Raw genomic sequence first — 13,741 nt, forward strand, 5'->3', positions numbered from 1 at the left:
ATGTTATAAACTTGAATTTGCCTTCCTTGACCACTAGTGAATGAGAAATTTCAAATACATTTGGCCATGTAGATTTGTTCTTTTTTGAATCATCTATTCATATCCTTCCTATACTTTACAACCGAAATGCTGTGCCTCTTTCTTGTCAGTCTGTCAAAGGGCCCTGTATAGTCTTACATGCACATGAGGTGGATTGAAGTCCAGGTTATACACCCTTCCACTGGGAGGGTGAATCCAACGTCGGCTGAGACGGTCTTTGAGTGTTTCAAATGGAATGTTCAAAGTGATCACTAGATCCAGCTCGCAGATTCTGTCCAGGGCTTCAGCCTGTACTAATGTCCTAGGAAAACCTAAATGCCAAAAACAAAACATATCAAATGCAAGACCTTTCCCAATTCCAATGAGTCAATGAAATATTTTCAGTGACAGAATAATCAAATCTATACATATGTCACCCAGAATTAAGTTTTTATCAGACATTTATGTCTACCTCCTTAAATTTAATGCTAGAAGAAAATAGGCTACTTTAAAATCCAGTTTTGGCATTTGGGACACTGAAAGATTAAGGGGTCACATGACACAAGCAGAGAGTATACTAAACTAAAAAAACACTAAACCAGTTCTAGCTTTGCTCTTAACTACTCACGTAACCCTAGGCAAGTTATATCACCTCCATTTCCTCTTCTGTTAAAGAAGTGAAGGGACAAAATTATATTTGTGTCCTTTTATAGCTTTAACAGCTGATAAGTATATTATTCATAGGCTATCCCCAAAATTATATATACATATACATGTATATATTTTTTTCTCCATTCCCCACTCTTACAAAACTCAACATGTGGTCTGCAATCTAGTACAGTAACCACAGAAATGAGAAAAAGCATTTAGGAATTTTATAGCAATTCCACAGTAATTTCAAGCCTAGTGAATCTAAAATTTATGGTTGAATTTGTGGTTTTCTTTTAACTTTTCTAGTAATTTGCTCTTGTTGTATTTGATAAAAGGATTGCTCTGCAGTAGACGGGGGGGGGGGGGGGGGGGGGTGGACTGGAAGCTCCAGGCTTCCCTTGGAGCTTATTTTCTAATTTCTCCAATAAGGAAAATTATCCAACGGTCCCCATAGTGTCTAACCTGTGATGTTGTTTATTACAGAAGATGAAGTTACATCTTTTCCAAAAAGACACAAGAATAGAGAGCACCAAACCTGGGGCATGTGTTCAACTCTATTGTTATGACAGGGAAAGAAAAGGCAAGTTCAAACAGAGGTGGTAAAAAGCTTATCTTGCAGGGCAGATCTCAGTTCATTAGCTATCACATGGCTAACACAAGGTAATCACAGGCTCCCAGAAGAAACTGCCTTCACATTCTTGTATGCTGTCCTCCCATGACCCATTAATGCATTTGGACTGGCTTCAACAGAGAAATAGGTTATTTCTAATTTTTTTAAATGCTTATTTATTTTTGAGAGAGAAAGAGACAAAGTGAATGTAGGAGGGTCAGAGAGAAAAGGGAGACACAGAGTCTGCAGCAGGCTCCAGGCTCCAAGGTGTCAGCACAGAGCCTGACGTGGACCTCAAACTCACGAGCCGTGAGATCATGACCTGAGCCAAAGTCAGATGCTTAACCAACTGAGCCACCCAGGCACCCCTAGAAATAGGTACTTCTAATCCTGCAGCCCAGGTGTTGCCTGAGCCAATAGCCCAGCATTGTCTCCCTCCTCCCAGAGTGACTCTCTGGCTAAGCATCCTCTTCACAAAAAAGGCACCCACACACTGGGAAACTATACAAGAAGTACGTTCATGGTGGTTTTCTTTGCAGTGGGAAGATGAGGGATTCCTTTCTACTCTTCTAGTTTCTCATTTTTTTTAATTGAGCATACAGTGCTTTCAGAATGGAAACAAAATTCTGCCCTTAAATAAAGAGCTGCTAAGTGGATTTTTTTCAAATCTCAATATGATTTGTTAGACCAAGTTATGATTACTTAACATTTAGGGAAATGAAAGGTCAAACTGTATCTGCCTAAGGTCAAGCACACTGTGGAGACGTGGCCTTAACACCGGCACACAGTGGGCAAACATTTCCATGTAACACTAGGGTAGCTGTCTTCTAGTCTTCTGTTCAGTGGCCATACTTATTTGACCAGTTGCCTTACTTTAAAATCCCAATTCTGTGAAATTATAGGACTCTGTCAAGCTCTGTAAACTCATTATGTAATTTTTTCTTTCTATTATGGAATGGCTTGACTGCTTACATCTGAACTTATTAAGCGGCCTCTCTTTTGAATATTAAGTTCAAAAAGAAACTTAATTTTAGAATTGGGGCTTCACAGCAACTGGATGTATCCTGGAGCTTCAAATATATGATAACTATCAGGCAGATAACAATGTGATACTCTCTGGGTCACCAAGGAGCAAGATTTGGCCCCAAGTGGGCCCTCATGGCTCAATTCAATCTATGGCTACATAGGCTGGATGGTAGGCAAGGAGTCTCAGTAGAGTCCAGATAAAACCATGCCTCCTTTACTTTTCCACCAAATTCCTTATTGAATACTACACATACCCTCAACCAGGTCCTTTTTTCCATCTCCCTTTCTCCAACAGCTCACTCTAGGTCAGACTGGGGATGCTGCAGAGAGAACTTTGGTAGCAAACCTGGAGCCCCAGACTTAAGTCTATTAGTCAACTTTAGCCTAAGTTCCCCTACACTGTGCACCACAGTCTGCTTTAGAAGATGGGTTTCCTGAAATGGGATTTAAGATATGCTTTACTCCCTTTGTTATTCTCTGGCACTGTACCTGGGACATTATAAACTGAAATTCCAGCAAAGTGAGGGCAGTGAGCCTTCCCCAGAAGGGCACTCTTTCCCTGAGTGCCAGGTCCTAGCTTTCCCTGCAGAGCCCACTCTTCATGAAGGCTCCAAAGTGACAACTGGAGGGGCGCCTGGGTGGCTCAGTCAGTTAAGCATCCAACTTCTGCTCAGGTCATAATGTCATAGTTCGTGGGCTCGAGCCCCATGTTAGGCTCTGTGCTGACAGCTCAGGAGTCTGGAGCCTGCTTTGGATTCTGTGTCTCCCTCTCTCTCTGCCCATCCCCTGCTCATGCTCTCTCCTCTCTCTCAAAAATAAAAATTTTTTTTCAAATTGACAACTGGAGTTAGATTTAGAGGCCTGCAGCCAAAACAACCCCAAGATCAATCTCTATGCTTTCCCCAAATCCTTTTTCAAGGAAAAGTCATTTTCTAAATCAGTGGCTTCCAAAGGGACCCTTGCTAGAGTATGAAAAGAAAATAGAGCCTCTGTTGCACTGTTTTGTTCACTGTTTTTCAGATTCTAGTTTGGAGAGTGCATTTTATAAGGTATATGGTAGTAAAACTGTATATGCACATAATTCACACATATCCATATACTGAAGATATAAAGTAAACATTTTTACTGAAAATTGTGCACAAAGAATTTTAGAAATCACTCCTCTGAGGACCTGAATTCTCAGCCTCAGTCCCTGTCCTGGGGTTCTCAGCATCACTAGCCACTATCCTGACAATAAAACATTGTTCTTTATCCTTTGCATAAAATATGGAAACTGAGTACAGCCGCAACAAAGAATAGGAAGCTCTGAAAGACAATACAACAGTTCCTCCCACAAATAAAAGCTCAAATCTTACCGGCTAAAGTTTCTAGCCTAAAGGCCAGTCTGTTCAACTCCCCCACAACTGTTTCTGAACTCTGGTGCCCTCTGGAGGAATGGGTGGAAAATGCAACTGTGTACCAAATAAACTCGAAACAGATTTCAAAAATGTTACGTAGTGTCTACCTTCTAGGCTTTCACATTCAGACCCACTAATGACCAGAGAATCATTAATTCTTGTGGCTTAGAGGTCTTCTGTTAGAGGACAGTGGCTCCTATCATAGCCTCCCATCCTCAAAATGTGTTAAAGTTGAAAGAACCATGGAAAATACAGAAGCCTACATAATGAAAGCTAAAATGTAAGAGTTATATTTTAAGATGCTAATGTTGTTGGAATGCAACCATTTTTATGGTTCAGAAGTACCAACAAGAGAAATAAGTCATTCCACAACTTTAAGGGTTCTCCATCTGATGGGGCACATCAACATTATCAGGGAAGACTTACAAGGGGGGAAAAAGAGCTTATGGGTACTCAGATTCCATACCATTCTTCCCAGAATGGATCATCTGGGAGCAGGACTTAGGTATTTTTTAAAGTTATCTAGGTGACTCGGACTGGTTAAGAACCACCAAACTTCTCAGTGACAGCAACAGTGTAAGTGCAAAACTAACTACTTGTATCTATCCCATTCGGGGGAAGTTTCAACACCTCTTTTAAACAGGTACAAAAACACTTTGCAGAGAATCCTCTTTACCTCAGTTTCATGGCAAGAGGAGAACTGGGAAGGAAATTCCCAGAGACAAATCTTTCCAGATTCACTAAGCCCCTAACTCAAGCCACCTGTTTATGCTATTCCTGTCCAGGATCTTACCTGTAAAAAAAGTGGTGTGGCAAGGGAAAGTACAGTATAACAGAACAGTGGGCAAAGATCTGGATGCCAGCTGTGGTTTCAAAAGTGGGGAGAAGCTGCAGTAAGCCAGAAACCTCAGGGCTCGGTGGGACGTGTCTGGAACCAGACACACCTGGACTTCATTCCCAGTTCTCCCTAGCCAGAACTGCAAGAACATCCACCAGCTTTGTGTAATCTCTCTGGTCCTTAGTTTTCTCAGATATACAACAAGGGCATATCAATTTGCTGGGGTCGCCATAACAAAGTACCACAGAACAGGTGGCTTGAACAACAGAGGTTTAAGGTCTCATGGTCCTGGAGGCTAAAAGTCTGAGATCGAGGTGTCAGGGAGGGTTGGTTCCTTCTGAGGCCTCACTCCTTGGCTTGCAGATAGCTTCCTTCTCCCTGTGTCTCCCATAGAATTTTTCCTCGGTGTGTGCCTGTATCCTAACTTCCTCTTCTTATAAGGACACTACACTAGTCATTGCAGATTAGGGCCCACCCTATGACCTCATTTAACTTAATTACCTCTTCGGTGACCTTATCTCCAAAAAAGAGTCAAATTATAAGGTACTAGGAGTCAGGACTTCCAACAGATGAATTTAAAGCGGCGGGGGCAGGGGACACAACTCAGTCCATAACAAAAGGTAATGCCTACTGCATGGCTGATTTGAGGATTAAGAGAGACAATCTTTCTAGAATGTTTAAGATGTAAAGTGTTAGGCACAGAGTGAGCACTCAATAAATGGCCGCTGCTGCTCTAGGTAGAGCTCTCCTGGGGGCTCAACTGGTTTCCCAGTTCAGCGTGAAGGAAAGGTCCTCATCCCCCAGCTGGCTTCTATTTAATTCCTTTCCTGAGATTTGCTAGTTTGGGGAGTCACTGGTGCTCTGTGCTCTCTACCATAACTAGAGCCCAGCACCTCTAGTTATTAGCCTGCGCAGACTGCACATTCTGGAACCCACCCATCAAAAGGGAGCTCGTGCCAGGCAAGCTCTGAACCTGGCACACCACCTACCTCGTTTTTCGAATAGTAAAGCACCTTAAGTCTACTTTCCTGATCCAGTTCAATACGTCATCATGATGAGCTCTGATCTGGGTGAAAGTGAAACTGGTAAATTCAGTGCAAAGGTTCAGCCTTAAGCTGCTGACAATACACGTGTACCTTGACGTGACAACGGGACATTAAGTTCCAAGGAACTAATCCATTTGCAGCCTGCGTTAACTAGAACACGGAATCCAAGTGAAGAAACGTGATGGCCTGGGGCGCCTGGGTGGCTCGGTCGGGTAAGCTCAGGTCACGATCTTGTGGTTCGTGGGATCGAGCCCCGCGTTGGGCTCTGTGCTGACAGTGCAAAGCCTGCTTAGGATTCTCTCTCTCTCCCTCTCTCTCTGCCCCTCCCCTACTCCCATTCTCTTTCTCACACACACAAAAGTAAATAAATAAACGTGAAAAAGAAATGTGACAGCTGTGCAGTCTTTCTCGTTAAGTGAGTGCCTCATTTTGGGGAACATTCGCACAGACGAGGTAACTGTCAGTGGCTCCTGAGTCCATGTCCAATCAGCAAACACACCCTGTGTGCTTCCTATGTATTGTAGTCTGCTGTTCACAAAGCATTTATAGAAATTTACTTCTCTCTTACTCTGCACATCGGCCCTATGAGGTGGGCAGAGGGGGAACAATCACCCTCCGTGTAACAGATGAAGCTGGCATTTAGTGAGGATCAGCAGCAGAACAGGATTGAGGATCAGGTCTCTGGTCTTGGAAGTGCCCCCCTCTCTTACACTATGCTGTTCTTCCACAGGTATGAAAAATAATTGTTGAAAGAATCCTAAACGTCACCCCATCTATCTTACTTCCACCCCAAGAGCAGAGCATCCTGTAGCATCCTCATCATCACGGCCACTATTTGCTGTGCCAGATAGATTTTATGCAGAAGAAAATCTGAAACTGTGCAGGGGCCTACACGGCCTACTCTCGCTCCTGTTGTCTCTGACCTAGCATCCCTATCCATCACCCCACGTCACCTGACATCCTTGCTGTTCTCAAACCGGTAAGTCCATTCCCACCTTGGACAAGTAGCTTATGTCCCCTCGGCGTGACACGCTCTTGCTGTAGGTATCTACGTGTGCCCTCGGCTCCTACAAGTCTTGGCTCAAAACATGCCTTGTCAGTGAGGACTTTTCTAACCATCCTGTTCAACTAAACCTGCGCCCCACCCACGGCACCCCTATTCACACCCGCCCCTCTTTTTCGGTTTTCTCTTCATAGATTTCAACATCTTTTATAGCATATGATCTACTTTATTTTGTAAGTGTTTCTACTCTCACTAGGATGTTAGCTAAATGAGAGCAGAACCTTTAAAGCTGTTTACTGCTACATCCTTCATGCCTAGAACAGTGCCTGGCACATAATAGGTGCTGAATAAATATTTGTTGAATCAATGAATAAATATTATCTGAAAAGTCACAATTATTCTGCAAATGGGTATCATTCCCATTTTAAAGTTGTAAAAACTGAGGCTCAGAAAAGTTAAGTGACTTGCCCAATACCACACATTTAAGAACCGAGTGCTGACTCCAGAATCACACATCACATACCACACGATGCTGTCTTCCTCTCACGGGGAAAAGTGCAGCCTGTGAGAAATACCTGCTCGTGACGGCTACAGTAGTCAATAGTCTACTATACAGTATACAGTATACAGCAGTCAGTATACAAAACGACTGGAGAAATCCAAATCCTGCGTGGCTTCGGGGTGCTGCAGGCACAGACATGTCAGATTCTCTCCACACATACACAAATGTTCTGCACCTTGCTTTTTTCTTTTCATAGATCTTGGAGATTCTTTTCTATACATACGCATTGCTCTCTTGCTATAATAACTGTGGAGTACTCCATGGTTTGGATGAACCACAATTTAACCAATTCCCTACTGACAGGCATTGAAGGTACACACTACATGAAGCAAACTAGGGAAAAATAGCTTAGCAGACAGAAATACAGGCTCCAGAGACACACTGCCTTGGTCTGAGGTGCAATTATGCCACCTGCTCACGTTGTGACCCTGGTTACCCACCTCTCTGCACCCATAAAGTGAGCCTGGTAATGCCCAATCCAGAAAGTTGTGAGGAACAAACACATTTCTGTATGTAAATCCCAGCACAGCAGCCGGCACAGGGTGGGAGGAGGTGTGGCAAGTGGGGCAAAGAGTCAACACTGGGGGAAAATGAAGACCATGTGGGACCGGAGGTAAAAGGACAGACAGCAAGTCTGATAACAAGAAAGACATGACGGGTAAGTATGAACCTTTATAAAAGTATGAAAGGAGCAGTGGGGAGAGAGGATAGTGCCATCACCATCACCAAACACAGTATGTTCATATAAGAGAACAAGTCTCCTCAATAACAGGAGGTGTGACAAGAAGGTCACACGTGAAGGGGAGACCCAGGTTTACTTTAAGGCAGAAGGTAGGGTATTCTGCGGAGTCAGAGTAGGTGTGAGGAGGAAGGTGGAGAAGGTTATAAGGAAAGAGAATCCCAGAGGGTACAGTGGAAAAGTAAAGACTTAGGGGGAGGAGGAAGAGGAGAATCAGTAATGGAGAAAGAGAAAAGGATAAAGAAGAAAAAAGGACACTGAGGGATGGCTTACCTTTCCCTTAATAACCAAGTATCACAGACATAAAAGACCCAGTTGGAAGTGACTAGCTTCAAATAGTGTAATTGTTAGGGCAGGTGTGGTGTCCTAATCTCTGAAGATGTCACAAAGGCCCTGGCAGTGGGCTGGGGCTCTCACAGAAGTCTGGGGTGCAGAGTCAAAAACCTGGGGGATCACAGGTCCTAGAGAGGGGCTCTGTGTCACCCTAGTTAGGCAGAAGGCAAAGGCTCCATGAAGTAAGGAGAGGCGGTTATCTGTCTACAAGACTCTTAAGATATGAATATTCTTCAGCTTACACATCCTAATGTAAAGCTTCAGGGCATACAATATGAAATGGTGTCCTAAAAGGCAGCATCCTTTGAAGTGATTTATATCAGTGTCTCAAGTTGGGCTGAACAAATCAAAGATGTAATTCTCACATCAATCAGCTGCCAAGAACAGACTGTCGGATAAGGTACAACCTGACCAGGACATTTTAAACCGTTTTTAGCGAAGAGTCATTATCCAACCACATACATATATTTTTTTAAATGAACATATTGTCAGAGGATCACAATATGAAGACTGTGAAAACTGCTTATCAACCAAGAGTGTCACAGTATCAGGGCACGAGATGTTCACTTTAACTTTGGTGAGGAAACATGTGGGTATTTTGCTCTTTAGTTAACATCTGACATCCACTGATCCGTGTTCTCTTCCAAAGATCTACTCATGGTGTAAGATTTAATTTCTTGGTGTCTCAAATTGCAAGGATATTGGAATCTGAAAGGAAACAAATAATTAGCAGATGTATGGAATTTAAAGCATGATCCGTAAATCTTGTAATGGAAAATCTGCCTCTAAATAAGAATAGCCATTCTTGACATGAAAGTACTTAGATGCATGCATACATAAAGCATTCAAAAGTACATTCTAAGAGGTTATCTTCTGACTAAGAGATTCAGACTAGACAGGCTATGGTTACACAGGTGGGTACCAATTCTCTTGGGTTACACCAAGAGAATTTGCCACTCTAGCTGTGGGTGTGTATTCTTTAAACATGCTTGCTTGTAGCCCCTGTTCCATGTGGAACAGTCAGATTCCACAGAATAGTCAGATTTCATGTGGATTTGGTATTCTGGTAGGCAGGGATTACTGACCAAGTAGACTAGATGTACACTCTAATTCTGTCAACAGGTGGCAGCATGAATAATTCTTCAATTTGGAAAGAACTGCAATAAATTGTGGTATACTTTTATTTTCACGAAAAGTAATCCTGAAACACATATTTTCTAAATGACTAACAAGCAGAATCCCAGTCTCCCTAGATAACCTAATCCAAGTGAATATATTCCATTAATTGTTGAGGAAACCAGAAAATCCAACAGGCAAAGTAAAATAATGAACACATTTAAGCCCAGAGAGCTTGCTTTCCTCCCTGTAACGACACATACTAGACTGCTCACTCCATCACGTGGTTTCTCACCAAGAGTACAGAAAACCTACCTCATGCTTCCATACTAAGCTGTCCCCTCTCCCTCATAGCCTAGAAAAGCTACCATGTCCTGCTTAATCAAATAGCCAATCCATGTTGAAAGCTGAAATTTCATGCAGTTAAATTTCTCCCAAAATCCACCATGCTATATCACTAATTATGGTGCCTACAGGTTATTTTTTAGACAGCCTCCTTCCTAAAAAAGATTCACCATGTGCAGGAAGATGTCGCTAAATCCCTGACGTGCCAGCCACCGGGCCTTGGCATCTGCTCCTCTCAGCCATGCCAAGAGCCTGAGGGAGGGCCGGTGAAGCAGGAGGTGCCACAGCAACAAGCTGAGACAGTGGAGGGGAATGGGGAACTAGGACACTTCTGTTTTTCTAATTTGTTGTGCATTCATTCCAGAGGAAGGGCAGAGAGCCAGAGTCCACCACCACATTCCCAGGCAGAAAAGCAAGCCCTCTGCTTGATGGAAATAGAAGCGCAGTTTTAAAGGGCAACTTCTAACATCCGCCTGGGACTGGCAACATATGAAAAGGCCACACAACACCAGGCCCCCTTCCTATGTGCATTAGGATCTGGGGCCAACACGGTTGCTTCTGACCAGCCATCTCTTCCCAGCTGTTGGGAAAGCAAGAACCAAGTTAAAAATATGTAAGCCATAATCCATCACAATTAATCACTGAATGATTAACTGAAGTTCAAAGCAGGTAGTTATTCTACCATAGTCTTCCCTAACACAGGGGCATTCAAACTATTCATACCACCAAGCAGAAGCCTCACTAGCAACTTAAAATTGATCACCGTCAAAACCTGCTCGATGAAGGCCTTTTCCATCTTACATCTTATAACTACCTTATCTGTTTGCACAATATTTACTTGTATGTGTATCCAAGACCTCCATATTCCACTTCTTCCAGTTTTTATTAACAGATGGTGAAAAGACTAAGACACAGCTGTGCTCCAGATGTTGGCAAACAAGAGCTTAAGCTACATCATATCACTTTGTGAGCTCCACATTTCCCACTGTGCTGAGAGCTTAGGACCTACTTCCTGCTCACTGAAATCTTCCAGGGACACTTGGAACTCTACTATTACGTATCTTAGAGTTGTAATAAATAGTTCCTGCTCTCAAGGAGCTCATAGGTTAGTAGTAAATGATTTAAAAACCTGGACATGCTACAATCACTACTTCGGGATCCACTGATAGAAGACATACTACAGAAAATTTGGGTTTAAACCCTAAGTTTGGATCTTCTAAGTGGCTTAGTTAAAAGATGAATTCCTATTAGGCAGGGATTCTTGGGGAAATCCCCAAATGGTGTTGAGGTCCTCTGGCATCAGTGCAATGATTTTTCCTGTTTAAGGATATAGATGAAACTCATAGCTTATAACCTGTGTTCTTAAACAAGTTAAAAATTATGGAGCCCTTTGCCAGTAAAGGAATATGCATACTGCATTGAGGAAGGAGCTGTTAACTGTAAATCCTTTGCTTAAAGGCCCTTCTCTTTAAGAATTTTGTTTACCTGTTATATGGGGACCCAAGTCCCAATATAAACAAATTAAAGGAAAACTGGTCCCACTATATCTCACTTGAGACAAAAGAAACTTGTAAATGATTTCACCACAGGCCCATATTTTTGCCCCAAATAAAAGAACAGAGGCTGAGTATGGCCCACCATGGGCTCAGCTCCCAGGTATATGGTGTACATATACATGGTAGGTGAGACCTACCATCAGACAAGTATTTATAAGCTTTTTCTACATGTCAAACATAATTGTAGGTACAGGAAGGTATAAAATATCAACATCCAGATCAATCTGTAAGTTACATGATTATAAGGTAAGAAGAAAGAACGAAATGGGTAGACAGGATAGTACCAGAAGGACTCGGCAAGGAGAGGATATCTGAGTAAAGATGTGAATGGAGCATCCTCATGACCATCTCAAGGCACAGTGCTGCAGGTAGAGGGCACAGGGAGTGCAAAGGCCTGGCAGCATTAGCACATACAGCACATAAACGTAAGGAAACTGTGACATCATTAGGGAATAAAAACAAAGTTTTGCCCTCCCTTGCCCTCAAGAAAAGAGGTCTGAACATAGATGAAGGCAAAAGGAAACACAAAAAACATGAAACTTTAAAATATGATAAAGACAAAGAATATTCAATAATATCCACTGTAAGTGGATATATTTTCTTAAAATAGAAAAACTGAACAAAAGGACAAAAAAGATATAATACAGGAGAACTTTCCTGAAAGGAAAAGAACTGAATTGGAGATCAAAAGGACACAGTACCTATAGGAGGGAGGACAAGAAACAACACTGAGATGGTCTATTTACTTCAAGTATGAGGAAACAATTCTTCAGGAAGTCTATACAGGAAGAAAAAAAAAATCATAGTCAAAAGTCACACTGGCCTCAGGGCTTTGCAGAGCAATAATCCAGGTCGGAACAAGATGAAACAGAGGCTGCAAAGTGCCGAAGGACACAGGGGTCACTCAGGAATATCACAGCCAGCTGAACCTGCTGAATGATGAGAAGGCGTTCTCAAACGTGAAAACTCAGGGAAGAGGGCATCACATGAGCCCCTCTGTTACAATGGAGGGAAGGAAGGAGGGAAAGAACAGCAGGAGGAAATTATCCAGTAAGATCCAGCTGACCACGGTAATGATGAATGGAAAAGCTGTGGTAAAAAGTAGCACAGCTTTATTCAGACATAATTCATATGCCAAACAATTCACTTGTTTCAAGTGTATAATTTGATGGTTTCTAGTCTATTCACAGAAGTAACGAGAAGAATCGTCAAAACAAAAGAAACAGAGATGTGGTACTGTGTGAGAAAACCAGGCCACAGAATTCATTTAAATCTTTTAGATGTAAGACAAAAAAAAAAAAATTGGAAATTCAGGTTACAGAAGAAAACTTATAATAGATTTTAGCAACAAAAACCATTGAAAACAGACAGAGGGAGGGGAAAAGAGGTGGGAGGAAGCCTAAGTACATTAATCCTCTTACTGTTCACTGAAGAAAGACAATATCTCTCTGTCTCAATTTGAAGTATGAAATAAAAAAACAAATATGTCAACTCCTAATGGCTTTCATAATCTTAAAGAGCTCTCCCAAGAATATCCTGGGTGATGAAGAAAGATTTTATCTGAAATTCAGTAATAATTCCTTCAGGTTCACTTTAGCTCTGCTATTGTTAAACTTAAGTAAAATTAAATATTTTTAATATTTAAAATAAATAATTAAATACATCAAGTATGGGAGCCGCACTTACACACTTTCAAGCACCTATGTGTGTGAGGAGGGGTCTAGAATGACAGGTTCTCAACTGTTAACCCTGATTATTTCTGGCTACGGGGATTTTAGGTGACTAGCTCCTTTCCCTTATATTTTGCCATATGGCTTGAATGCTTTATAGTAATCATGTACCATTTTTATAAAGTCAGTGTCAAATGATAAAATTAAATTCTCTGCACTTTTCCCACATCTTACTCTCCTCTAAACCCTAATCAACTTGTTCACCTTCACAAAATCTGGGTTTTTCTTCCTAGTACTAGGGCAGTCATCAGAGTTTTATATTGTTTTGTTTTATATTAGTAGGTAAGGTTTAATGGAGGCTGGGGAATTTTGTTTAGTTATACTTTCCCCCGGTGTACTTAATGAGGGATGAATATGATGATCTTTGCTTATTAAAATGACATTTTTAAGTTTATCAGCCATTTATTAATGAAATGCTAAGTTCTAACATCTGTATCAGCATCAACATGTGGTGGTATGTATATACAACATCGGTACATAATAACACGTACTATCATGTGACCACCTACTACGTTTTAGGATTCCACTAAGAGCGTCATATTTGTTAGCTAATCCTCGCGAACCTATGCCATACATACTGCTACTAATTCTATGGATGAGGAAAAAGAATCCAAGAAAAGTAAGTTTGCTTGCTCAAGACTACACAGCTAATAAATTACATAATGATATTCAGTTATAAGTCCGCGCTTTTTCCACCACATTACTGTTCTGATATAGTGCTGTGTATTTAGTAAATGCCCAGCAATTGTTTCATTAACAAACTAGAAAAAA

The 13,741-nt window shown here is 41.7% G+C and overlaps 1 protein-coding gene and 1 long non-coding RNA gene across 4 annotated transcripts in view; one reads left to right on the forward strand and one right to left on the reverse strand.

Moving 5' to 3' along the window:
• Positions 1–13,741, reverse strand: part of AK4 (adenylate kinase 4) — a 76,032-nt gene that overhangs the window by 14,018 nt on the left and 48,273 nt on the right. For all 3 annotated transcript variants that reach the window (XM_049618550.1, XM_049618549.1, XM_049618548.1), the window contains exon 3: positions 178–350. In XM_049618550.1, the coding sequence (XP_049474507.1) occupies positions 178–350 (173 nt within the window). The remainder of the gene's footprint in view (positions 1–177; positions 351–13,741) is intronic.
• LOC125913433 (uncharacterized) lies at positions 6,073–12,734 on the forward strand. The gene is made up of 2 exons (XR_007455022.1): positions 6,073–6,565; positions 10,049–12,734. It is a non-coding gene; the product is annotated as an uncharacterized LOC125913433 (long non-coding RNA).

Source organism: Panthera uncia (assembly GCF_023721935.1).
Source record: "Panthera uncia isolate 11264 chromosome C1 unlocalized genomic scaffold, Puncia_PCG_1.0 HiC_scaffold_4, whole genome shotgun sequence".
Taxonomy (NCBI): domain Eukaryota; kingdom Metazoa; phylum Chordata; class Mammalia; order Carnivora; family Felidae; genus Panthera; species Panthera uncia.